The sequence below is a fragment of the Crocodylus porosus genome, unplaced genomic scaffold (genome assembly GCF_001723895.1).
Source record: "Crocodylus porosus isolate Cpor-Errol unplaced genomic scaffold, CroPor_comp1, whole genome shotgun sequence".
NCBI lineage: Eukaryota > Metazoa > Chordata > Crocodylia > Crocodylidae > Crocodylus > Crocodylus porosus.
The window spans coordinates 7,105,321-7,132,282 of NW_017728918.1; the positions used below are offsets into that span (position 1 = coordinate 7,105,321).

The 26,962-nt window shown below is 45.9% G+C and overlaps 2 protein-coding genes across 2 annotated transcripts in view; both read left to right on the forward strand.

The window, feature by feature from the left end:
- PINX1 (PIN2/TERF1 interacting, telomerase inhibitor 1) overlaps positions 1 to 17,320 on the forward strand; it is a 77,819-nt gene extending 60,499 nt beyond the window's left edge. The window contains exon 7 of the mRNA XM_019537194.1: positions 16,008 to 17,320. Coding sequence (XP_019392739.1) covers positions 16,008 to 16,619 — 612 coding nt within the window. The 3' untranslated portion in view covers positions 16,620 to 17,320. The remainder of the gene's footprint in view (positions 1 to 16,007) is intronic.
- Positions 17,321 to 25,034: 7,714 nt separating this feature from the next.
- SOX7 (SRY-box 7) overlaps positions 25,035 to 26,962 on the forward strand; it is a 7,706-nt gene continuing 5,778 nt past the window's right edge. Inside the window, exon 1 of the mRNA XM_019538107.1 lies at positions 25,035 to 25,053. Coding sequence (XP_019393652.1) covers positions 25,035 to 25,053 — 19 coding nt within the window. The remainder of the gene's footprint in view (positions 25,054 to 26,962) is intronic.

Genomic DNA, 26,962 nt, shown 5'->3' on the forward strand with positions numbered 1-26,962 from the left:
TTTGCTAGACCCCTTTCATTATCCCGCTGCAGAAGAGTTTCTTTTATACCTCTGCCCATATACAGAGAGGTAGTTGGCCACCTCAGTCTGAAGTTAGGCTGTAAAGGTACCACCCTGCTTTACAGGTTAAGGATCATAGCAGGAGTCCTCTTATTGCTGTATATTGCACTTCCAGTTGCAAACACTGTGTGAGCTACCAAAAAACTCTGCTGAACCCTTGCAATCCCTCATGGTCCTTCTGTGGTTAGGGTATTGCAAGGTGCAGAGAGGTTAGGGTTTGACGAGCTCACACCGCTTAGGGTCAGAGCTAGGAATTTAACTGTCTCTTAATGTCATGGCATGCTTCAAAGTTTCTCTGGTGGTTGATGGAAGCGATCGCACTAGGAGACTTGCTTGGAGCATTGTCTTCTTTCCATTTTCTTATTAAGGTGCAAGGGGGGGGAGTGAAATGGCTTGGCTTTTAGAGGAACTGTGGCCTTGGACTCCCTACCGAGTGATCTCACCAGCCCCACCCTGCCGCTTTTGGCATGAAGTACAGGCTAAGGGAGGGAGGAAATAAAAATGAGCTGGCACTGCTGAGTCACTGCGGAGGGTCTGAATCCGAACAAACTCCTGGAAGCGTTGGGGACACGCAGTGAAAGGGACTCAGCGCTGTTGTCTTTGCCTGGGTTGGAGCAGGGATCATCTGAGAGGGTTTGTGCTGCAAAGGGGGAGGGAGGGTAGGAAAGCTGGCTCAGAGGAGGTTCATTTGAAAGGGAAAATAGCTCCTGAGGTTGGCCTAGCTATTGCATCTCAGGCTGGAAAAGACCTTTTTATGTTATCTGTGTCTCCTGCCCTTCAGCCAGCTTTAGATTTTTGTGCTCCTGATGGCATGGGGGCTGTTCCTTCTTCTCTCTTCATTTAAGTTGAGTTGAGGTTCAACAAAGCATAAAAATAGCAGCTGTTTCTAACCAGCACATCTCCTTCATTGAGATCCTGATTCTCAGTGCTCAAGTTGGCTAGACTGAACAACAAGGGAATTACCACACACTTGTTTTTGGGTATGTAAATCTTGACACATCCTCATTTCTATGATTTTGCCCTAAAAATCTAGGGAACCACGTCTTGTCTTCAAGGCTGCAGTGAAGTATTTACCTGAAGACTGCTTCTGTCTACCATTGCATCGTTTCTGAACCTGAGAGAGTAAAGCCTCAGTAGGAGCTATGACACCGGCTCTTGGACCTTCCTTTACTTTCATGGGGTCCCTAAGCCCAATGTCTCCTGTTGAGCCTCACACCTTCCCTGCTTCTTTTGGGAACGGTTTGCAATTTATATGTGATACCATGTTTGCAGTTTACATCACATCCTTCCACTGATGTTCGCTCTTCTGGGGAAAAAAAACCCCAAACCCTCTGTAGTATATTTTCACTTGCATCGCACACACTTCCTACCAGGCACGTAATTGTGTCATTATGACTAGTATATTTCTATACCTGCCCTCAGGTTTAATCAGCAAGTCCTTTCAGGCACGGATTATCTCTTGGTGTGGCACGCGGTATCTGGAACGTGGTCCTCACCCTCAAAGGCACTGTAAAAGCAGTGCGGTATTGGATTAGAGCAGTGGTCCATCTATCTCACTATTCTGTCTACAGTAGTGACAATAGTGGATGCTTTAGAGCAGCAGTTTCCAAACGCTGACAGATTGTGCAGCACCAATTTAAAATGATACAACCTTAAGTACCACCAGCAATTTTTTGTCATATAAAGTAATTATAATAAATCTGTTAATGTGTATCACTGACTGGCTGTCTGCATGCCACTGGTGGTATGCGTACCAGATTGGGAACCGCTACTTTAGGGGGAGAACATATCAACAGGGCATCTCTGCAGTGATTCATCCCCTGTCATACTCTCCGTGGCATCCAGCATTGGTTCAGGGAGGTCAGAAGATACATCCCTTCCTGTTTCAAAAGCGATTAATGGACTTGTCTATGAATTCATGTTGGCCTTCTTGAACCTGGTTATACAATCTGCCTCTACCACCTCCAGTGGTAATGAGTTTTATAAGTTAAGTATCTGCTGGGTTAAAAGAAAAAAGTACTTTCCCTTGTTTGTTTTAGATCTGTCTCCTGCTAATTTCAGCAGGTGTCCCCTTGTTGTCTGCTGTTCTGGGAGTTGGTGAACACAGTTCCCTATTCACTTTATCTGCACCTTTCATGATCATATAGAAGTCTATTATGGTCCCTCTTGGCCTTTCTAAACCGAAGGCTCCTAGCTTTCTTAGCCTCTCCTGGTACAGCAGTTCTTTCATACCCCTGATCCTCTTTGTTGCCTTTCTCTGTACCTTTTTTAGATTAATAACCCACAGTAAATCATTCTATATATACTGGCCACCTTTATCCCGTTGGCCTTGCTATTGCTTACTATCTGTGGGGTACCATGAGTTGGGACAAAATTAAAAAGACATAATGGATATTAATTTTGAGTTATGTGGCCTGTGGGGATGATGGTGACAGAGAGAGAAGGGACAAGCATAGCAGCAAAAAAGGCATGAAAAAACCCCCTGATGTGTAAGGCATAGAAGTTTGAGAGCAGGGTAGATTCACAGAAGTTTAGGGCTGAAAGGGACCTCATGGGATCATCGGGTCCAGTGCCCCTGCTCTGGGCAGGAAACACTGCTGGGGAAAAAGCAAAGCAGAGATTACTGGAGTAGAAGTCATTTGCTGCAGGTGAAAAAAACGGACAAAAATTTGCAGAGGGGAGCAAAGGCAGTGAGCAAGGGTGGCTTAATCTCTCTGGTATGTAGGCTGTCTGAGGCTGGGGGAGCCCATAAAACAAAATATGGGGACCACAAGTGAGAGGAGACCCCATGGGTGAATTTTTGTGCCCTACAGTGCAAGATGTTGGGAAGAAGGTGAAAGGGGGAAAAGAAGCAATCAGGCTGGAAAGAAGTTCACAGAAGCATAGGTGAGAAGGAACCAGGGGTCTTTAACAGTCTGATAGGAAGGAAGAGGAGAGTTGTACTCTAGGACTTGAATTCCTGCATTTCCCCAGGATTGCTATTCCAGTGTGGCTTCCTCTGTTTTGGGCTACCCTTTTCCCAGCTTCGGGATGCTGGAACACTATAGTAGATGAAGTCTGATGGGTCAAATGAAAAAACCAAATCCCATGCTGCTGCTTTGGTAGATAACCCCTTGGGAAGCTGGGACTTGTTTTGTCTGCCAGTGAAACATGCCCAGGGGACAAAATGGTTAAGCTGACGCAATAGCCCTTCCCCCCCATGGCCCAAAGTGCCAGCCTGGGTCAGGTAGCTGTCTTGTTCAATGCAGCTATAGCTGATGTCCTGGTACTGTAGAGGGAATTGCATTAAAACTTCTTCATGGTTCGTGTGACCAGACTCTGGAATAGACCCCCATGTGCGGTGGGGGTAGACACCTACCCCGGAGCTCTTCAAAAGGAGACTGGACACGCACCTTGCAGGGATTATTTGACCCCAGCAGTCTTTCCTGCCCAGAGCACGAGGGCTAGACCTGACGCTGTCATGAGATCCCTTCCAACCCTAAACTGCTGCAAATCTCTGAATTGTCCTGGGATGCCATCATCTTTCCCTTGGAGAAATGACATGGAAACACCACACCCCAGCTGGTCGTGCTCCATCTTGCTCAGGATGCAAGGCTGCTCAGACCACGTGGAAGCGTAGCGTGTTGGGACCTGCCGCTCCCCATTGACAGCACCCCTTGTGACCATTTCCCGTCAGCCGTACCATGGTCTTCTTGGCAAGTTGTCCATGCAACCTGTAGCTGGGGAGCATCTGGCCACTGTCCCTGTTTTACACCCATGCTAAGAGCAGTAGAAGTTCGTGTTAAAGGCAAGAGCTGCTGCTGGATCTTCAGTCAATAACTCAGTGTGCATCTTCTGTTCCAGGAGTTTTTGGGGGTGCAGAGGGGAAGACCGTCCTTCTCAGACATCCTTGGAAACATGCTACCTCTGACTGCAGTCCCTGAGTCTCTCTCTTTCCTCCTCCACTAGTCACCTTGAGGAGATGCTTTTTCCCTGCTTCCCCCAGCTCTCCCATTTTGTCTCCTGAGGGATTACCTCACTGTGACGGTGGCGTGCCCCAGTCTAGGTGGATCCATGCCTACAGATATGCTTCAACCCAAGAATGTGTCAAGGAGGCCATCTGGAGGGGGTTGTCCTAGGGTAAATCCCCTCTTGAGCCATTGCTCGTGGCATGCTTGAGAGCAGCTGCTTAGGAGGAGCCAAGACCGGCCTCGCTAACCTACTTCTGAGTGTGGAGCATGCCCCTGGGTAAGGCATGCTTGAGCTTGTTCTGGCTGCAACAACCTGCCATGGTGTAGACAAGCCTATGCCCCAGCTCTTGCAGCTGGGTTGGGCCTAGTTGAAAGTCCTGCCCTGCTGCTTTACAGCCTGACTCCCAGTCTCTCTCCTTTCAGTGTCCTGGGGGAAAGGCAGTGCGAGACTTAAGCGGGAGCCATGCTTAGGCGCAGCCAAAGAACCAGTAAGGAGGCTGCATGGGGCAAGATCTGGGAGCAGCTATCCTGATGGCAAGGGTTTTCTCCTCCCTTACCAACAGACAGGCAAGTTTCAAGTTCCTGTCCCTCACAAGTGGCCATTCCTCTGGCTGCCAGTCACTCATGCCAGATTGGGAGTTCATCAGAGTCATTAAAGTCTAAGCGTTTCGCACCACTTTCGTTCTATAAACACATGGGGTTGCATAAATAATTAGTAAGAGTGACAAGGAAAGGATGGAAAAAATGCCGGTGGGTATAAATTGAAACAAATGCACTGATGTTTCCAGGCTTCTCCTGCTTTGTATGGTACGTACCAGTGCACAGAGCGCTTTATGCTTACCCACCCTGCCTCACAGTCTCATTCAGGCCTCAAGAAACTTTCACACTAAAGCCACCAGCAGGTATGGAATAGCGTGAGTCGATGTCGGTGGGTTAACTTTGCATTTCTTGGAAGTTGTTCGTATTGCAGTGCCCATATGTGTGCTAATTGCGTCCCCAGAGACCTTCCGATTGAAGTGATGGATGCTGTAACGCACACGAGGGAGGGTAGCGAAAGACCTAGTGGCATGGTGGCTCTGTGAAGATCCGGGCTTCCCCACCCCCTGTCAAGGCCACACACGGCAAGTCTTTATCAGACTCTACCTTCGCTCAAATCCTTTCTTAAGGTTAGGAAGTCGGGCTTTCTACATCCTCTGCCTCTCTCTGTGCAATCCTTGTCTTTACCTGGGGATGGATTTTCTTGATAGCTCTGGCCTGCCATTGTCGTTGAGCTCCTGTTGACCACTTCTTCACATCCTGGATGAAAAAAGGAACCAAGTCATTATGCCGGCAAGTGACTAAAAGGTGATACAAGAGACTTTGTTCTCAGCAGCTTCTCATGCTGAAAAACAGGAAATGCCTGTACCCCTGTGTGAAAATCCTGGCTTGATTCCTTTTTTTTTTTTAGCTATATGGATCAGTTAATTACTCCCCATGGCAAAGACATGGAGGAGTTTCAACTGTGTGTTTTCTTCCCGAGAGGGACTATTTTTTAAGGAGTGAAAACAGAGGTGTGAATGTTTTAAAAGTGCTCCGAGGAAGGGAAATGCCTGGTTTGTACATTGCCCGAGGTGAAGAGAGAGATTCCTATTTGTGCGCGTTACTTTCAGATTTCAGAATAAATGTGGTTTCCTCCTCTTTTAGGTGCCGGGCCCTGCTGGTGACATGGCTTCCTCTTGCAATCTCTGCCGGAATTCTTTTCCGCCTTCTGGGTATTTCCAAGTGCATGACGGCATCAGGTTTTTTTTCCCCAACTGCTTATCTCAACAGAATCCCCCCCCCCCCTCCAGTAATGCCTTCCCATGTACTCATGGTTTGGCTAGCCCAGCACATTTTGCATTCGCCTCCTAGTCCCTGTAAGGAGTGCTGGATGTGACTGTGGGCAAGAGAAGGAAATCCTTTTTCTTCAACAACTGGACAGGGTTTGCTTTCTAGATTCTGGTTAAAAGGGATTAATGAGTTCTGTCCAAACCACGCACATTTCCAAAGTGCAACTGAAAAGTCACCGCAGCATCTCATGGGGGGTATCGCAGTTCCCCCCCAGAGGAGAGGCATATGTCATCTTGAATGTTTCCTTAAGGGAATAAAAAGTGTGTTACAGCAAACTTTAAATGCCAGGAAGTGAGAAAGCAAAGGCTGCCGCCTCTTTCTGCCTTGGCAGTGCAGTCATCTTTTAAATTGTATGGTCATTTATTTCCCAAATAGTCCAGTAAACTGCAAGATACATGTGCTTCTGTTTGATCCTGCTGTTGAATGATACTGTTTGCCACTTAAAAAGTCAATCAAAGTCTCTAATATAAGGAGAAAATTCTACAGATGAAATATGATGACATGGTGAAAATGTTATAGACATCAGGGGTTGGAAGGAACCTCGAGTGATCATCAGGTCCAGCCCCCCTGCCATAGGCGGAAGTCAGCTGGGATCAAGTGACCCCAATGTAATGGGACATATGGGAGAGTCGATTGTATGCCTTTCAGGGCAAGATTGGAGACGGTTTTCCCCCCATTTGCGTAGCATCTAAAGTAGTGGGATATTGGCCGTATTAGTGAAAAATTCCATTTCAAAAGGCTGTTTTGAATCTTTATTGCATCAATTCAGTGCATGTAGACAAGAATGAAAAGACAAATTTGAGATGCAGAGGTATCTAGAGCTGTGTTGGAGTGCTATGATTCATTAATGCCTTACTAGACTAATCTAGATGTGCAGAGGGCCAAGACAAGGCCCTACTCTCTCTGGACCGTTTAACCTGGCTTCCTTCAGGTTACACAAATAGAGGGGGTTTTTTAGGAGTATTCCTGATTGCTTTCCATGTCTATGGTGTCTCTTTCCTCTGAAGTTCTCAAAGTACTTTACAAGTGCTTGGTTAGTGAAAAGTCCCCGGTGAGTCAGGTAGGCCTAATCAGTCCCATTTGATATCTATCTGTCCCGAGGCAAGAAAAAAGTCAATGACTTCTTGTCTGTGTCTGCAGCAGAGCTGGAAATAGCAATTAGGCACCATGATTCTCCTATTCCCATGCTCTGATAATCCAATCATATTTTCTCCGTTATTATTCAAGGTGACAAAAGTAGTTAGGACTTAACTTTGAAGCCTCTGGGGAGATGAGGTCGTCTTGCTGGGTCTCTGTATTGTGCCAGTAGAAGAATCTAAGGGGAAATCTCCTCCTTAGCCATGTTTATTAAAGCTAACGCACAGATGTAGTTTACAAGGAAACGAATAGGAAGAGGGGTTTTGCTGACTTTAGCAGTTGTAATTGGAGTGGATTGGGATGTCACGAGAATATCTCAGCGTCTCCTTTTCCTTGTTACATGTTGAATATTACTTGATGCAGCACATTGATTTGCCTTTTGTATTTTGCTTTTCCCATCTCTCCCCCAGCACTAATTTTCCCCCTCGTGGAGTGTTCTCCTGTTGTATTGCCTCCCTTTGGCTTTCATAGCCTGCCTGGCTGGTCATGGATTTTACCTCCTGCTCTTATTAGCTTGCATTTTTTGTAAAAGTGTGGTTGTACCCTGAAAAGGTATAGTGGCATTACCTTGCTGCCTGTAACAACATAGTGCATTTCCTTAGTTCATAGTGGGAAAAAATGCATCCTGTGTTCCAGTGCTGTTGGTCCAGTCTGGGATCTAAAAATTAAGTGGGAGGGAGAGGCTGTGGACCATTGAACAGATGTAGCTGAAGGCCCGATCTGGGTCTACACTTGGAATTTGCTTAATTCTTTTGCTGATGATACATGAGCCAAATTAGAATCCAGCTCCCTCTCCAAGAGCTGCAATTGGCCTGTAGGGCTGGACAGGCACGAACACCAGTAAAAAATGAAAATAAAATAAAGGTGGGGGGGAGGGAATTGATTCTAAAATAAGCAGATAGGATTCTGGATCCATTGGGCTTGCATCTGTTGAGTAAGATGGTGTCTTTCTATTTTTAATCAGAGTGACATTTGAATATAAAGAGAAATAAAACCTGTAATTGGCCACTTGCTGAGACTTTTGGCACGAGCTCCTGTCAAAAAAAAAAAGTTTACAAAACAACCAAAAATGCTTAACACACTTTTCATACAAATGCCTCCTATCTCAGTTCAAGAGGCGAGAGAAAAAAGACTTATATGCTCCCTGACAAATATACTTGCAGGTGCGAGAAGGTGTAAATGACCTCTTTTAATACCCATTTTTAAGAGCACTTAAGAAAAGCTATCTGTGGACGTATTCAGAGGAGCTCTTTTGGCTAAGTTCTGTTTTTGTTGCCTCCGAATGTTGTCCTTAATTATGGGTTCATTGTAATAGGCAAAGAGCTATCTTGAGGAAGATTCCTCCATCCTCTTTCTCAAGGCGTGGTGGCAAAAGCATTCCTTCCCCTTTGCAATCACGCACTGAAACAACTATTAAAAAGAGTGCCTGCGCAAAAGTAGAAGCGAGGGATTCATATTTGTCTTTGAGTGAGCCAGCATGAAGGTGGAAGGTGATGGTCGGTATATAACATGGCCTTTGGCATCTGATTAATGAAAATGGGTGTTTTCCCAAGATGGTTAGCATGATAGAACCTGTTTACAGTGGAGTGAACATCCCAATGTGGTTAACCTGTAGTAACTAGAATTAAAATTCTCCTGAAACCTGCCATCACCCTTCAGGATTCTCTTACCACTTCAGTGACTTAAGTTTTCATGATCTTGAAGCTTAATATAAATGGAGTCTACAGATTAGAGATGCGCGTAAATACCCTGCAACATCCTTATAATGAAAATAGGAGGATCCAAAAAGAAATGAAGGTAAATAATTAATAACCCAAAAAAACTAAAGAGGGGGAGAGAAGAAGATACTTCGGGGATTTCTTCCTTCTGGATTCAGTGCCACACATTATTCTGGTCTTTCTCCTTCTCCATAGTTTTCTTCAGTTGCCACAACAGTGTCGTGTGTCCCTTGCAGCTTGCCAGCCTTTTATGGGGTTTGTATATCAGCCTTCATAAAATGTTATCTTTAGAGTGCTCACAAGGCCATTGGCCAAGGGTGGCCAACCTGCAGCATGGGCAGCTTGTGTGTGTGGCACATCGTGGATTGAGGAGGAGGCCGAGAGCATAGATTGGGCAAAGGAAGTGGATCAGAGGAGCACTCGAAGGTGCAGAGTTTATTTGTACAGAAAGATTGGCTCCCACCGTCATCAGCCAATGTGCCTTTGGAAACTGGCAGAGCCTCCTGAGTGCCAGTTCTTACATTGTCTCCATAGATTTGACTCCAGAACTAATACCAAGTGGCTCATTTTTAAAATCTGTTCAATTAATAAAGCCCTACAGGCATTGCCCACTGTGTTTGAATGTGTTTGACCCCAGTCCAGACATTCATGGAAGTGCTTAAACTAAGTGTTTGCAGGCTCAGATCAGTCGACAGTAAACTCTTCAGAGCCAAGACCTTGTCATCCTTAATGCCCCTAAAGTGCCATGGAGACCATTGGTTTTATATACCATCTCCCGTGCTGCTCAGCATCGACGATAGATCTGTCCAAAAGCGTCTGTTAGTTCTCAGCTCTTGGGTCTTTCCTACCAGATGTTATGCCTTCCATGTCAGGGGTACAAACACATCCTGGCAGGACTTTAAGTGGCCGTAGTGTAACTGGATTATTGAAATCTTGTTGATATAGTTTCTCAACAAACCAGTTCTTTGGTTTGGCACAGCTAAAATGCAATAGCTACAATCATAGACCAGAAAGGAACCTTATAATGCTGTGACACAAGTCATCCCCATTTCTGTTATTTAGGAGAACATCTGCTAACGCTGTTGTTCATCCTTATTCTGTTGCCCTGTACAGTACTCAACTCCAGTGTAGTCTCTGCTAACAGAACTACGGTGACAGTGCTCGTTAGGCATTATACGCTCTTTTGGTATTATACATTTATTGGAAGATGAGAAGGCTGAGACATGGAAAAGTGAAATAACTTGACCATGGTGTTACAGTTGATCAGCGCCAGAACCTGGGCTATAGCCCAAACCTTTTTGAACCTCCTGTTTTAGGCTTTAACCTTTTTTTTTTTTTAAAGCAAGAATTTCACACTATTGCTTACAGAGCAGCCATCAGTCATACTAGGACTTGTGGCTGTTTCATAATATCCATCCTTTTGCTCTGAAATGCATGTGGGCCTAGTTCTATCTGGAGCTCTGTCCTCCAGCCAAAACTCTTGCTGTACTAAGCTTCTCTTAAGTCGTTATGCCTTTTCCAACTGCTGCCACTTTCCATGCCAAGAGCAGCCGCATTTCAGCAATAAGTGAAATATTTCCTACGCAAAGGTTGTGGGTGCTGTCTTCCTTTTTTTTTCTAAATAAAATACTGAGGCTTGAAAGGCTCCTTATAAGTTTAGCATTCTCTGGCTGCATGGAAGTCACTGGAACCAGGACTTTGCACATAGAAGTTGATTATTCCACCAGTCTATTGTCAGATTCAAGTGTGCACCTGAAAAGAAAACTGAATATTAATAAATGTTGAGTACATACAGTATGTGACTTGTTTTAGAGAGCTCTCTATACATTACCTTGCATCTCTCCTCCCTCTAGTCTCGTACAGTGCCCAAACTTCCCTTATAAACTTTCCCTGACTGTTCCATGCCTTCCTTCATGGGGCCCCTTTTTCTTAGTGCAGCCTATCACTTGGCTTCCTGTCTGATTTACCCACAGTCCAGCAAAGCAAATACTGCCATGCCCTGTACATCTGAAAAGAAAGCAAAGACCTTCCCCGTTCCTACTGTCTTTTTCTTCTGGGATGAGGTCCACTGACTTCACTGGGAACTATGGCAACTCAGCATAGCTCAGGATATGGCCTGTACCATATTTACTCAAATACAAGATGATTCCCTGCCCTGCCCCCATCAGCATGGTGGGGGGGAACCCCACATCTCTTACATTCACATACAAGGAAACCTCATTAAATACATTCTGTCATTAAGCTGCTGCCAAAAGCAGCTTCCAAGTCATGGTGAGCCACTACATTGAATACATTTCAAGTTCTTCACTCCCCCAGCTGAGCTCCACCTTTTTTCCCCATTTCCAATTATTCTTGCTGCTTCAGCAACCTTAAATATCTGGCAAACATCACTAAATGGGACCCCAACTACTTACCCAGAATCCCTGTCACCTCCTCAGGGGTTAGTGTGGCCTCACCCTTGGAATCCCTATGGAATTGCCATGGTGAAATGTTGTTAACTGGTGGGCCCCAGCCCAGTGAGCTATATGGTAAATCATGGGTTTTTTGGCTTTGGACTAATGTCATGCATAGTTTATACTATATAGAGGTAGGTACAAGAGTGTGTTTATGGAGTACCTGTGATAAAATTTGCAGCAGTTTAAAAAAAGTGAACTGCATCAATCTAGATGAACTAAGTCTATGGGTACTATATGCAAATTACAGATTTGCTTATTTCAACGGCAGTATTTTCAGATTTTCTTCTCACTTCCATGTGCTCAGGGAGGGCAGGGTGTGATGGTAAGGAGAGAAGAAGCTGGAGAGAGGCAGAGGGCAAATTTACCCCCAAGCTTTATATTCCCTGCTATAGCAATGGAAGGGACTGGACAAATTCAAGGCAAATGTCCAATAATTTGATTCTATACCTGGAAAATTATAACAAATTTACAACTTTTCCTTATATAGAATCTTATTATTTGGGGGGGGGTGTAGCTTATGTTCAGGGTCGTCTTACAATTGAAGTAATTGCAGTATTAAATACTGGATGTATTTAAATCAGCTGGACTGGACGATCTCCACCCCCGAGCGCTGAGGGAACTGGCTGAGGTCATTGCGGGACCCCGGCACGGCTGTACGAGCACTCGTGGGGCTCTGGTGTGGGGCCAGATGACTGGAAGAGGGCCAGCGTGGTTCCCATCTTCAAAAAGGGGAGGAAGGAGGACCCGGGAAATATAGGCCAGTTAGTCTTACCTCGATCCTGGTCAAGCTTTTTGAGAGAATTATCCTGGACTGTGTCCACGAGGGGTCGGGGGGGAGATTATGCTTAGGAGCAACCAACATGGGTTCATTCGAGGCAGGTCCTGTCAGACCAACCTGGTGGCCTTCTACGCCCAGGTCACCAAATCCTTAGACGCAGGGGGAGCAGTGGACATCGTCTTCCCGGACTTTCGGAAGGCCTTTGACACCATCTCTCACCCCGTTCTCACTTAGAAACTGGGGGCTGTGTTGTCGACCCCCACACAGTCAGATGTGTCACCAACTGGCGGGAGGGCCGCACCCAGAGAGTGGTGGTGGACGGGTCATGGTCGACCTGGAGGGACGTGGGCAGTGGGGTCCCCCAGGGCTCGGTCCTCAGGCCCGCACTGTTCAACATCTTCATCAGTGACTTGGACGAGGGGATAAATAGCACCCTGTTCAAATTTGCCGCCGACACTAAGATGTGGGGGGACGTGGGCACGCTAGAAGGGAGGAATAGGCTGCAACCGGACCTAGACAGGTTACAGGGGTGGGCGGATGAGAACAGGATGGGATTCAACACTGACAAGTGCAGGGTGCTGCACCTGGGGAGGAAGAACTGGCACCATACCTACAGGCTGGGGAACTCCCTTCTCGGCAGGGCAGAGGCAGAAAAGGATCTTGGAGTCGTCACTGATGCCAAGATGAACATGGGCCGGCAGTGTGGGGACGCGGTAGGAAGTGGTGCTGGCTCCTACCCTGGGGGTCTTTAAGACAAGGCTAGACAGTCACCTTGCTGGAGTCATTTGACCCCAGTACTCTTTCCTGCCATGGCGGGGGTTTGGACTTGATGATCTGCTCAGGTCCCTTCCAGCCTTACCAGCTATGAAACTATATTCTCCATGGTCTTTCCATCTCCTAACTTGTTGCAACTAGAACGTTCATGCTCCGATTTCTAGCTGTCCATGTTGGATTATTTGCTTGTTAGAGAAAAAATTATCTCTTTCTGTGGGTTGTTTTTTTTAGTGTATCACAAGTGTTATAAGCAACCATGTGCACCTGGAGCACTACATAATTATTTCTCAGGCCCCCATGTAAGGGAGGGAGGACAAGTAGTGCTGCGTCTTTGCTTTCAAGAGGTTTAAGAGAAGCCATGTTTGGAGTTGTCAGGTGCTTACATGTTTCTTCAACAGGTACAACATGGGAGTGGAGGGGGAACATTGCTGGCATTTAACAGCCTTTCCAGATGATTTATGATTTTACAAAAGCTCTACCTGAACTGAAGGGTTTGGTTTCTTTTTTTTTTGGGTTGGCACCTCCTTGCCTGTCTCCATGCCCTGCTGGTTCTGTGTTCAGTGGCCCATGGTTATTAAAATTCTTATCAATACAAGAGTTTCTGAGTAGCGTTCTTGTTTTCTAGGCTCACAAATGCCTTCTGAACTGCTCGGGTTAGCCAGAGAACAGGCTCTGATGCCTAATGCATTTTGTGTAAGACTCAATGCATGGAGCTCAATTAATATTTGCATTCAGTTACAGTAATTAAGTTGTCAGAATCGGAGCTCACCAGGGGAATGAACCAGCCCTTTTCTGGTTGGCCCGAGCATGATTTGTGTTAGACCTGAGTGCATTTTGCATATCAGGTGGGGCCTGTTTTGGCGAGCGCCCATTGCGGAGAAACCTGGGAGACTATTTGTCATTGTGTAACACGAGGTGTCAGATTTACAGGTAGGAGGAAGACGATGACCCCATTTAAATTTGCCATAGCAGGGCAGCTATTTTTGCTGCTTGCCGGGACTCAGGTTGGAAGGGAGTCCTTGTTAAAAAGACAAGATATTTTGAAGCTGAGCTCAGACCATTTATTCTGTGGATTCTGCCTTGTCAAACTTCTGCTGCTGCTTCCCCTTATCAAACCAAGAAAATTTTTTTAGCCTTAAGTAATACTAAACAGAAGTCACCTTGTTGCATTAACTCTGCTTAAAGTCTCCTAAACAAGGCATTCTTAGAAGAAAAATACCAGGTTTTTTTAAGTGCCCCCGCAAACATTACTGGAATCTCAAGTGTAACATTACTTTCGTTCCACTGGAATAATTCTCTTGAGAGCAGGTGTATGAGGAAATCTTGATTCATCACTAATGAGACAACCCTGCATATTCTTGCTCCTGTGAGTTAAGATTACTGTTCTGAGTGAGGCCCCTTGCTTATAAATTTAATAAAACCCGTGTCATCTAGCCAGCTTGGTGATGCCGTAAGCAGGACCCAGATCACTTTATTCATGCCAGACAAGACCTGGGGAACTGTTTATTTCCATTTTGCATTTTCCCTCTCTCCTAGGAACATTGGAAGTGAAGGGAACAACTTGGGTCATCAGGTTGTATTCCTTCAATTTCAGGCAATCCTAAAATAGAGATTAAGTCCAAAAGGTGCACAAGAACATGAACTCTGGCCACTTCCGCACACCCCAGGCCATCAGAAGGCCCCAACCACCTAACACAAATTGTGGGTTTCTAGCACAAAAATGAAGTCCTCAAAAGTTACCTTGTGCCACAGGAAGAGAGCAGGAAAGAAACCTATGCCTTGACCTCTTACAAAGGTAGAAATTGGTTAGCTGAGAGAGGCTACAGAGCTATAAAATGGCAGCACTCTGAGTGGGTGGCATCTTACAGCCACGCTATGCTGTATCTATATACCTATAAGAGGCAGGAGTAATGTGAACTGAGCCCTCCAATACTTCACTTGCATAAGCATTTCTGAAATGGGAATACCCTCCCACCACCACACGTACCTGCAATGTAACTGTTGGTGGTTCACTCCTGATCATACACTCTTGACTGTACAGATTGTTTAGAGTATTTTCCTCCTTCCACTTCCAAACATGCTGCATCTCTCTGCCCACCGGGAAGGAGTTTGGAGACCTTTCTGGCTCCCAAAATTCATACTTTGCAAAGAGCTGTGTAAAATTTTGAGTAGTTTTAGGGAGCCTCTGATCTTGGTACCTAAGCAATTGTGTCTAAAATGTCCCCCAAAGTGTAAAGGTAAGCTACTTTTAAGAGCTAGATACCCACATGATCACTGCTCATAAGGTTTTTTCTTTGTTTACAAGTCATAGACAATTAACGAACTTTGTATTTTCACCCTAATTTGTTTCTGTCACTTTATCAGACCATTATTGCTTTTCTCAGTGCCACATATGCATTGCTTTTGATCAGTGGCTATAGTTTGCTTCCTATTTTGGGTTTACTGTCTAGATAACAGGAACCCTTTCTGCAGCCCTCTGCATACAGAACACCTGTTGACTTCAGTGCTGGTTTTGGTGTGAAATCCTTACAAGAATTGGTCTTGTGTGGTGTCTGTGTTATCCAATAACACCAGTCATACAATGCGCATTTAGATAATAACATGGAGAGTTTAATGAGATGAAGCCAGCTATGAAAGAACATTGTGAGAGACTGTTAGAAAGAATTGGTGATGAATCTAGAATCAAAGGAGAGGAGAGAAGTGAGATGAGCTCTTTTCCCTTGGTGCTGAATTGGCCCCTGCCATGTGCGTTCGAATTTTGAGATTTCCACCACTTCCCTTCTGCCACATGCTGATAGATCACACAATAGATTTTTTTTTCTCACTGCTTTGTATTTCATGGAGATGTTCGTTTCTGGACTACGTGTATGTAATATACTGCTGTTCTAGTTTGGAAGCGTTTTACACACCCATTTTATTTAAATTGCACAAGTGGAGGTGACTAACTGCAGAGGTGCAACATGATAGAGAATCTTAATCTATGAAGTGTAAATTTTCCTCCTCTTTTGATGTCAGTACTCTGGGTTATTTTTCCACATATGATTATAAAGTAGTGTAATGTTTGGAGCAACTTAGTCCGTTCTCTTCCTTCCTCATTTTACTAGTGGTTGGACACTGCTCCCACTAAAATCTCTGGAGCATCTGCTATTAACTTCTGGTCGAACACTAGATACTTTCCTTGGCTTTTTTTTTCCTGGATGTTAAAATTTAGGGCAAGAAGCTTAACAACCTTTCCCCTAATCATCTTTCAATTACTTTCTAACAGGAGGACACCTCCAGTGCTGATTCACAGGAAGAGAACCAAAACGAAGACCCTGGGGCACCTGAGCCAGTGGATAATACGGTGACCAGCACCCTCACAGTACAAGAATATTTTGCTCAGCGCATGGCCAAACTGAAGAATTCCCATAATGGACCAGAGACCAAGGTAGCTGATCCTCGCACAGCTGCAGCTAAAGTCTCTGAGCTTCCAGAAGGACTGAAAACCAAACCCAAAAAGAAAAAGAGAAGCCACAAAGAGGTCGAGGTAGAAAATATAGTTGATTACGAAGAAGCAGTGGTGAAACGCTCTAGACTGGAGGGACTGAATGGAGAAAAACTGGATGCTTCAGACACTGAAAGCCAAATAAAGAAGAAGAAAAAGAAAGCTAAGAAAAGATGCCAAGACAGAGACAGTAGTTGTAACGGAGAGCCTTGTGTGCTCCCAGGTGGAGGAGAGGCTTACACTGGAATATCTGACAGAGAGGATACTGGGGTAAAAGGCTCAGGGGCAAACCAGAAGAAATGGCATAAGAAAAAACAGAAAAAGCAAAAAGAGGCAGCTGAATCTACTGGAGACCGAGTGCAGGGGAAGAAAAAGAAGAAGCGTTTGAGCTAACTTCATGAGGACTTTTTAAGTGCTGAATGAATTGCAGATTGATGTGTTGAATAGGAAGCCTTCTGTAAACATGGTGGACAGACCCCAGAACATTAAATCCTCCTGTCCACATCAGTACTGAATCCACGGGCTGTGTAAATCGCAGCTCTTGCTAGCAGGGTGGAAATGTAGCATCCCTGGGCAGCATGGCCCATGTCACAAAATGTTCTACACAGTAGGGTGGGTTAGGACCTCTCCAGCATGGCTTTGTAAAAATAGCGAGGCACTTGCCTATTCTGGCATCGCCATCCATTACACCTCCACTCTTCTACCAAGAGCTGTGTATTAGCACAAACAACTTGGACCCACTGCTCCACGGAAACCACTCCCCTGGTTCTAGGGTCAGATAAGAACGAGCCTGACTTGAGCTGCGATGAGGGAGGGCCTTTATGCAAGCAAATGCCTCCACGTTGCTCGCCAGTACCCCCTGCTGACTACACTCTTCCCAGCCTGGGAAAAAATGGAAACCACTTGCATTTTTTTTCCTTACCATCCCCATTTTCACTTATACTTGCCAAGCTTTGCCTTCTGTGAGTCTGAGCATGTGCCACGTAGCTGCATGTAACCTTTTCATTGATTTCCTTTTATATCTAACATGAAGCTTGCTTCCTCTTAAAATACTTGGTCTAATTAAAGGATTATACTTGTGTGTCAGTGCTGGAGAATGAAGCAAAATAGTTCCTTTTGTTTCCTGGCCAGTAATTAACTATTGCCAAGCATGTAAAATGTCATTTAAGAAGGACTTGCTTCTAGTTTTGTGTTGGCCCTATCCACAAAGCTTTCCTTGGACTCCCAAGTCATACAGCTGGTGTCTTACATTGACTCACTCCACATTCACATTGTCTCATTCGCTGGAGCTTTGTATGTGGAGCACTTGTTACCGGAGGGGTAACATAGGAGAGCCCATTGTTTTGGGCTTGGGTTTTTTTTTTAAGTGAAAATAGCTGGTCACATGCATAAGTGGAAGTATTGCCACTTGCACAATGAGAACTTGATTTAATAGGACAATTTAGCTATTAAAATTTATAACAATTTGAAGTCGGTTTTGCATTGTAAAGCAGAGAATGGGTAATGATGAGAAACTTGACCCCCATGGAGCAGTTTTGTACTCAAGTGTTTAGGCACGTTTATGCAAACAGATAAGTATCGCTGGGGAAGGGGGGCGGGGGGCTGTTCCTAACGGATATGATGAAGCAGGGCAGAACCAGAATATAAAGAACTGTTCTCTCTGGGAGACTTTTACAAACCCCAGGCCTGGTCCTGGGTTCAATTTACCCCAAGGCAACTTGCCCCACTAGTCAGTAGGGTTGTGCTGGCATAAATCCAGACTACCTGAGTAGAGCCTGCCCTTATACCTTGCTATGTTACAGATGTGCATTTGATTCTGGGTCACATGCTCTGTTTCACCAGCAGAAATCTGGAGTAAGTCCACTAGCCGTGCCCTGACAGATAAAAAGGGTATATAGTTTGGTTTTGTTTGTTTTCCTCCTGTTAGCTCAGCTGAGTTGGCTCAGTATGACTGGAAAGCCCCATTAAGACTCAGGGATAGCATGCACGAACCTGCTTTAGCTGGCCAGGATGTAATCAAGAAACATTTCAGGCTACAGCACATCCCACTAACATGACTTGAGACATCTTCACCGGGCTTTCCGACTGTGTGAATTGACTTGAAAAATGTGCCCTTTTGCCCATCGGGACGTTTCTATTTGCTGCAGAATTACTCCACTTTACACTGGTACGGCTGCAGAGTTGTGGCCTTCTCTGTTTCACGCTGTACTGTGTGGGGGCAATTTAAAAAAAAAATTTTATTTATTTCAGTAACATTTATTTTACAATCTTGTGCAAATGATTGACTGTCATGATGCTGCTGTGGCTATGTGACTTCCTTGAACATATCACATCCCTGGTAGCATTCTACCGCAGAATCCCAAAAAAAGCTCTTTTCTCGAGGGGAAAAAACACTGCTTTCTCCATGAAAGGGGTTGGCAAAGCCTTCTTTCATGACTGCTCTGTTGTGGGGTGGGCCTGCTTCAAAGCAGCCTGGTAATTTATTGCTCACAGTGAGATTATGGCTGGCTAGCTATAAATGGACGGCAAAATCCGACCTTTGACTTTGATGTTTACCTCTTCATTTGGCTGAGTTTTACAAGGCCGGTTTGCAAGTTGAAGGAGGTGCTACTAAAGGAATGGAGTCTTCCCCCCCCACTGAAAAAAAATAAAACCTTTTTAACTTGTTTTGTTCTCTATTGCAGGCTTCACTGAAGGGCAAACTCCAGTGGAGACTTGTATGGCCAGAGCCTAATGTTGGAGAAAGCTAATATAAACTCCTTTAAAGACCATGGTTTACTACAGTTAACCATAACGCAAATGAGATTAAAAAGTGGTCTGAAATTCTCTGTACAAGAAGAAACATAAGTTTTCCGTTCACCTGGGAAATATCTGGGTTTTTTTCATACCTGCAGTATGAAAAAAAAGAGTTGGATGGCAGGTGCAGTATTCAGGCACTACAGTGCTTTTTTTTTTTTTTTAAACAAAGGACCAAAATTGGAGAAAGCAGTTGGATTCACTGGTCTTCTTTTTGTGTTACTTCAGGCAGTCAGCTTTTGAGAAATGGCTGTTTGAACAGGCACCGCGTGTTGCAAAAGAACAGCGTACATTTTATTTTTAAGTTGGCAGTAAGTCCAAGTTTGCCCCAGACTGGTTTTACAAAAAGAAACTTAACAAATGTAGGAACAATCGTTGCCTCTGTGGTGTGGCGACTGGGGCAGTGTAAATATATAGCCTATTCCTGTGAAGAAAAAGAAAATAGGAGTTGTCTAAAGCTAAACATTCTCCTGCTGTATTTGCAGCCCAAAAATTGTAGCCTTAAGCTGGTTCAGCTGGAAGTGAAATTCCCCGGGAACACTGAACAAAGTGATACTCCCCAATCTGTTTTCACCTCCAAACTGAGAAGGGTGCAGATACAGCAGCAATTAGTGAAAAGGAACATTTTAAATATGTTCCCAGCTTTAATAACCTAATGTCTTTAGCCAAACACAGAAGAATTTTGTTACACCTACATAAACTGGTTGATTCCAGTGGCAATGCAAATTATGGTGAATTATCCAGGGGTGACCAGTTATTAGCAGTTAAGTGTTGGAAGGATAAGGGGGAACAGGCACTGGTGGGAAGTCAGGACAGCAGGGTGAATTATCTCATGAACAGAATAACCCGAGTTTACACTATGGCACCTTGTGAAAATGGCCATCGTATTTTTTTTCGCAGGTGCAGCTTTGCACTTTGCTGTTATGTTAATAATTTAACTGCAGGTGCCAGCACTGCTAGCATTTCAACACTGAGCTCCAGGCTTTGCAGGTGTTGGGTGGGTAGCTGCTAGTAGATGCTAACTGTTGTGCCCCAATTCATTACGGTCCCAGTTAAATGCCAGCACACCCCTGTTTCAGCAAAGCAAAGAAGCCATTCCCTACATTCAGATCAGAGAGTTACAGACTCTGGGGGCCGATTCTGCCCGAGTCAGACTTAACTTTGACTGGACTCTGCACTGAATCATAGAAAATGAGGGTGGGAAGGGACCTCAGGGGGTCACATCTAGTCCAACTCCCTGCTCAAAACAGGATCAGCCCCAACTACATCATCCCAGCCAAGCTTTTGTCTACTCTAGTCTTAAAAACCTCCAAGGCTGGAGAGTCCACAACCTCTCTAGGGAGCCTGTTCCAGTGCTTTACTACCATCCTCATGGGTTTTTCCTAATATCTAGCCTCGACTTCCCTTGCTGCAACTTGAGACCATTGTTCCTTGTTCTAATCCTGCACTGGCATGTATTATAAATACGAAACTCACGTGCAGCTTTATTCATAAGGATCCAGTCATACCCGAGAGACTCTAGGATTGCCGTCCCAGGGGTAGGGGTGGGATGAGAACTTAAGAGGCAGGGTGGTTTTCTGGCAAACACTTTCCTTTGAACTACTTCCCAAGGTTTCTTACAGTGCTTTGCAGTGGACCTGGGTTAGTTCAAAGTATGTATGATAACACATCTTCTATTTTGTCGTCCAATACTGTATATGACTGTTTCTATCTAGAAAGGTGTTCCCTTCTCCACATGGTTTCCAGTTACTTAAATTTCATGAAGGGCAAGACAGGCACAGGCATTTAATATAGCAGCCTGCGCTTGGGCTCCTCTGGCTAGTTTAGCCCCGTCTACATTAATTCACTTTCTCCTTTTTTTAACAAGAATGCAGTTTCTCTAAATACACGTGCAGTGAAGAACACAAATTTAGTCTCTCCCTGCAGAATTGGCCAGTACTCTTCAGTGTAAACGCACTAGATTGAAGATCTTAAAGCGTTGAGCTTCAAAAGGCACAATTATGTCAAGAAACTTCTGAACCTGCCAGTATTAAAAAAAAAAAAAAAAAGAGGAAGGAAGTCGCAAAAAATAGGAAAATCATACAAAGTCGGTTGGAAACAGCCTGATGCTGTTTCTTAAGATGCTGCACATTTTGTACCAGAGCGTCTTCAAATAATATGAAGAACCTAGGAGAAATTGGTATCAGAGGTTTTCCTGTTCCTCCCTGGATCTGATTCCTATACTGGCACTGCATATAGCATGTACCTGTGCTAGGTAGTCATTATTAATTGGCAAATCCTTATGTTAAGTATAAGGATTAACATAATCAGGGTTGTGATTCCCTGCCCCTACCCTTTTCAGTCTTAAGTAGATCAGACACGCGTGCAACCTAAACGTTAGAGCCGTGCAACTGGTTGATTTCTTTGTCATTACTTGTATGCCTCCTCCTGTCCCAAGCAACCTGCTACATCCGTGGGCACACACCTCTTCAGCAGGTGTGCCACAAATGAGCCCTTCACCCACAAGTGCCACTGATTTCCCCCTTCCTCTGCCTGATCTGCTGCTCTGCTTTCCGCTTCCTGCCCCATCTGCTGCTGTTGTCTTCTCCCTGGTCTGCCATGGAGACACCCTGCACTGCACGTTTGTTAACCCAGCCTCCCATTTCACAGACATTTCGCTACAGAGACTGGAGTTAAGGCTGCGTGTGTGTGCACACTCCCCACCCCTGGGGTCTGGCCAGCTGTCTTGAGGCCTGTTGCTGTTATAGGGAGATGAAAACCGGATATTATTTTTCATTAGCAATTTTGCAAAAAAAAAAAAGTTCTGGTTCAGTCTCTGAACAATTTTCACCAAATCCGGAGTTTAAAAAATAAGAATGACGTTGCGGTCACTTGAAACTTTCTTTTGCTTTTTCATTTATTTTTTAACAATAAAGAGGAGAGGAAATTTAGAAAGTTCTTTCAAACCAAAAGCAATCGAAAGCTTTCATTTTGGAAGTGTGAGCTGTTGTTTTCAAATTTTCTGGAAGCTGTTATTTTTCCCATAAAAACTAAATGAAAATTTCATAAAATGGGCAGGGATGTATGAAGCACTTTGCCAACTCTGCGTTTTTCTCTGAAAAAGATCTTTCATTGTGAGAATCTTGTCTCCCCAGCTCTAGTTTCGAAACCATCTTCTGCCCCCAACAGAAAAGGCATGCGTCTCCAGAGGGGGAGATGACTTGGTAGTTTGTTTTAGTGATTCTCCACTGCTCTTCCTGTCCAACCACATACCCTAGACTTTGAAGCAGATTGGAATTCGGTTAGAAAAAGGATTAAATGAATATTAGGCAACTTAGGATTCAGCCCAAGGGTTTTTTAGGTTCTCCATAGGAAATGGGGTTACTGATATTCAAATGAACTTCATATTCACAAAGATGCCAGCCCATCAGGTCAACACCGAGAGTTGCTAGATACGAAGTATTAGGCTGTGCATGAAGTATTAGGGTGGAGACCCGGATGCAGTCCCTGACTTTGCCAGGTGTGGACTGAGACAGAGAGAGTCTGTGCCCCATTGCCATCTGTGAAATGGGCATAACAGCCCTTTCTCCCACTCTGTATATCTTGGTTACTGTGTTCGGAGGCAGGGACCATCTTTGATATATGCATGTACAGTGCTGAGCATACCTCACTACCAATTTTAGTTGGGGCCTGTTGTTGCTACTGTAATACCAATATTAAATAACTGGTTGGGGGCCTGTTGAAAGCCTGTTGAAACCCATACAAGCATGTCCGTGTTTGCTGGGGAAACTAGTTGGCCCAGACATGGCACCAAGTGTATGCAGCTATACCGTGCCTGGTTCAGGTGCTCTCACACAAAGCTGGCTTGACTGTCCCTGTCTGGGGGTCTGTAGATGTGCCCTTTCCACAGTCTTTGGATTTGAGAGCTCGACCCTGTTTCCCCGGGCGTTAATGGGCTTGTTGCATTAGTCATGCGGGTAAAAACAGATGTCATTTTATAATGTAACTCGATTTAATAGTCCACAGCCTAATCTGTCTCTTGTTAGCTTTGCTCAAAGCCCCACGTTTCTTCCCAAGTCTCAGCGACTTCCAGGAGCTGCACCAGAATCCAGACAGTGGGTAGAAAAGTGGCGATGGCTTTCTAGGCCGAGGCTAATTGTTCTTACTACTGGATCACAATTTTGCCGTGTTTACATGGCAATCACCACCTTTAGGTCACTCAGAGCTGCTCACAGGACAAGTTTAACCAGCGGTTGGAAAGGGTGCGTTGAAACCGATCCTCCTAATGCAATCAAAACATCAGGTGTTAAAGGAAAACATTGTGCTTTTCTCCATTATTTATGTTGGAGGAGCTCTTGAAGTGTAGTAGGGAGGTATAGGAACATACTGTCCCATTGACTGCAAAGGCAGTAGCACCAGGAGTATTAATGGACGAGGATTCTTGCGTGCTAGATGCTGCCCAGCACAGGTTTATCTGCTTATGTCCCATCTGTTATTGTGGGGTCTCAGCACCTCACAAACACTGCTGGATTTATCCTCACAATATCCCTGCCCCTACCAAAAAAAGTGAACCCCTTGAGCTAGGAAGTGATCTCGGGTGCCCCAGTCCTAAGTCCTGTATAGGCCAGTGGTTCTCAACCTTTTAAAATTCAGGACTCCCCATGGAAAATGCCAGCCCTGAGTTTTCACTGGTTCTTTGAGTAGGGAAAAAAGAGCAAGTCTTCTCTTGCAAAGACTGCAATAGGTCAAAACGAGTTTAACCCCATGGATTCCAGTCTGAAATCACTGGCTTTATCTTGCTGATCATGTTTACACCCCACAGCACCTTGTAAGGATCTCAAGGTCCCCTGTTGCACCCAGCTTGAGAATCACTGCCCGGGGCTGCCCATCTTGCATTGCACAAGTCCTCTGTGGCAATACAAAATATCATGTCATTGTGGTTATAAAATATGTGTCAGTGGCTTAAGGGATTCAGTACTTGTGTAAGGTGTCATATGTTGTATTATCTAACATGGTTTTCCACAATTCAAGTGATCAAATGCAGGGTCAATTTTAATAGGTACGTACCATTTGAAATTGTATGCTACGGCTTGCTTTGTTGTATAAATATATCTCTATAATAATTATATATAAATGATGTTGATGTAAAAGGTCTGAGGGCCTCTGCCCATTTCAAATCCCATGTTACCACCACAAGAAAATGAATCCAGCCTCCAGCAGGCTTCTCCACACCACTGTCTTCTCTGAGTTGAGACTTAAAAATGCCCGGTTTGGGTCTCTCTCCCCATGGACTTCAACGGGAGCAGAGTTGGGCCGCTCGTTTATGGGGGAGCAGAGAGACTGATGTGAGAGCCATCTGAAGCCCCCATCATCGCTTAGCCCGTGCACGTGTGTACACGCCGGTGTTGGTGCCTGGCTGCCTCCTGAAGTCTGGAGGAGGATGCCCAGCCTCGTGCACCTATGTCAGGGGGAAAGGAATCAGTCTCTCATGCCTCCCCACAAAGGCGGGTCCCTGCAAACAAGAGGAAAGGCATTTGTGGCTGTCCCTTCCGGAGCAAAGAAGCGTGATGGCATCTTGCCACGCCCCGGGCCTGGCACTTGGCTGCAAGTTGGGCTGGGCTTGGCTGGGAGGTTTGACATTTCCTGGGGGGGTGTATGTGAAACGTCCTGGGGCCCCTTTTTGGCCCTGTTCACTCCTGGGCTGTCCCAAATGGCTGCCTTCAGTGTCAAACCTGATGGCTGCAGGATTGGTGCAGCTCCCGGGTATCCTCGGTGCCTCTGCCCTTGGGGCCAAAACCCCCCGACAGTGGCCGGATCGGGGCCAGTCGCTCTGTATCCAAAACCTGATCCAAAAACCAAACCAACCCCCCCGCCAGGCTCCTGCGCCTCCAGGTCAGATGTGGCAGCCAAGCTCAGACCCCACCCTGCCCCCCGCATTGTGCTGATGCACACACATGCCATCCTCTTCCTTCGGGGTCTCAGCTTTGTTCTGGGGGTCCCGAGAGCCTGGGGAGCAGGCCACCCCTTTATGGCATGGATTTCTCTTTGGTGGGTAAGCGCCGCGTCTGCCCACCCTGCTAACCCGAGGTAACACGGGTTTAGATGCTGCAGGATTTGAAGGGATCAGGGAAAGGAGATCCTGCAGATCCCACATTTCCAGGTCCTGGTTTCCTCACTCTTAACCCACTGCAAGTCAGTAGCACCCCCCCCAGCCCACGTTGCACCGCTCTGTCCAGGGCTCCTCTTAGGACCTGGTTCCCGACGTGCCTGCCCCCCTTGCTGGAGGAACAGCAGTCCCCTGCTGGCAAAGCCGGCAGCAAGGGGAGGAAAGCCGGCATCTCAAGTGGCACGGGTGCCAAGCCAGCGGGGTGTAGGGGAGCAGGGACCTCCTCCCCCTTTCTGGCTGTCGGTGAACTTCATGGAGTGCGATTATTTATTTTTTATTTTTTCTTGGACGTGAAATCCCAGGAGCACAAAGAAAAACATGCTGCGTGTCACTGGGGCTTTTAACCCCTGATCTATGTATAGTAATTGCAGGTCCTTTTGCAGAAGGATTAAACTTCTCGCCCCCCCACCCCCCCAGAAGTGGTTTCCAAGTCGGTGGTGCTAGGAGCTCGCGCTGAACAGGTGTCCCAGCACCAGAGCTGCTAGAGGAGAGGTTTTTGAGCCCCAGGGGTACTTGGTAGCAAGGGGTCGGGGGCTCTTGCAAGCTAAAGGCGACCTGGAAATCAAAGGGAAGGGGAAATGACATTGCTTTGGGAAAAGGAAGCAGAAATAGATGGTCTGGGGGGTAAAACCTGTGGTTGGTGTCCTTCCCCTCACCCCCCAGGCAGTCCAAGATCCAGTTCAGACCAGTGTCTTGGTGCTGCCAGTGTCTCCGCTGGCTTTTGTAAGGCTCAGTCTTGTGTATTTTTTTTTTAAATAAGAGCAATATCCCCCCCCCAACACACACATGTGCACACTCCTCCTTTCCCTTCTCCTCTCATTTGGGATATTTTAGGGTTATTTTTATTCTGGTTTTCATGGTGTGAATTGGCTCACAGGTTCCCCAGCCAGCCACGGCTTCCAGCGCAAGGGCTGGGTGCAGGGCTTGGCCCGGCTGTTGCATTCGCCGGGCAGAGGTTACCCGGGCTGCCCAGCACGTGGAGGCAGGGCACTGCAGGCAGCGATTTATTTTATTTATTTTATTGTATTTACTGCATTGCTGTGGCCCCCTTCTGCTTGTCTGGGCAGGGCAGGCCACCCTCTGTGACACCCGTGCAGCGACTCGGCCAGGGGTGCAGCAGCCAGAGCTGCCCTGAGAGCCTTGCCAGGGTGCCGAGGGGTGTCCGCAAGACACGATTCACCCGCTAAACCCCGAGACTGGATGTAGGAGGCCAGTCTTAATGCCATCCTGCCCTTGCCCCGCTCTTCTCCGCACGAGAAGGGCCCTGCGGCAGAGGGCAGAGTTTAGAAGAGGCTTTGTCTGGGATGGGCTGGATGGACTGATCCTGCCTCAGGCCCCATTTCTCCATGATTACTATTATCTTTCTATACTCAAAACCCCCCCCAAAAAAACAGGGGGAAAGCTCATGGGTGGCATTTTTTGATGGGCGCCTAGAGTCTCTAAAGGCAGAGACCCCCTGCTCGAAGAAAGATCTGGGGAGGCCCTGTCCGGCCCCCACCCAGCCTGGCCCATGACCTTGCCCTCTCTCTCCCCAGCTCCAGTCTCATGGGCTTCCCTGGCCTTAAGCACAACATTTCCTCTCAAATCTCTGCTTTTTTTCCTTCAGGCAGTGGCTATATAACTCCCTTAAAAAGGAGGGTATTTTTCTTAAGCAGGGGTATCAGGCAGGGCGTATATAACCCTCTCCAAAGGGGCTTGCCCTCCATGCCCTCCTATGACTGGCTTCTCTGTGATGTCTGCCATTTCTGTAGTCAGAGACCCCCAGGGCAAAGCTCAGAGGCTATTTTCTGGGCGG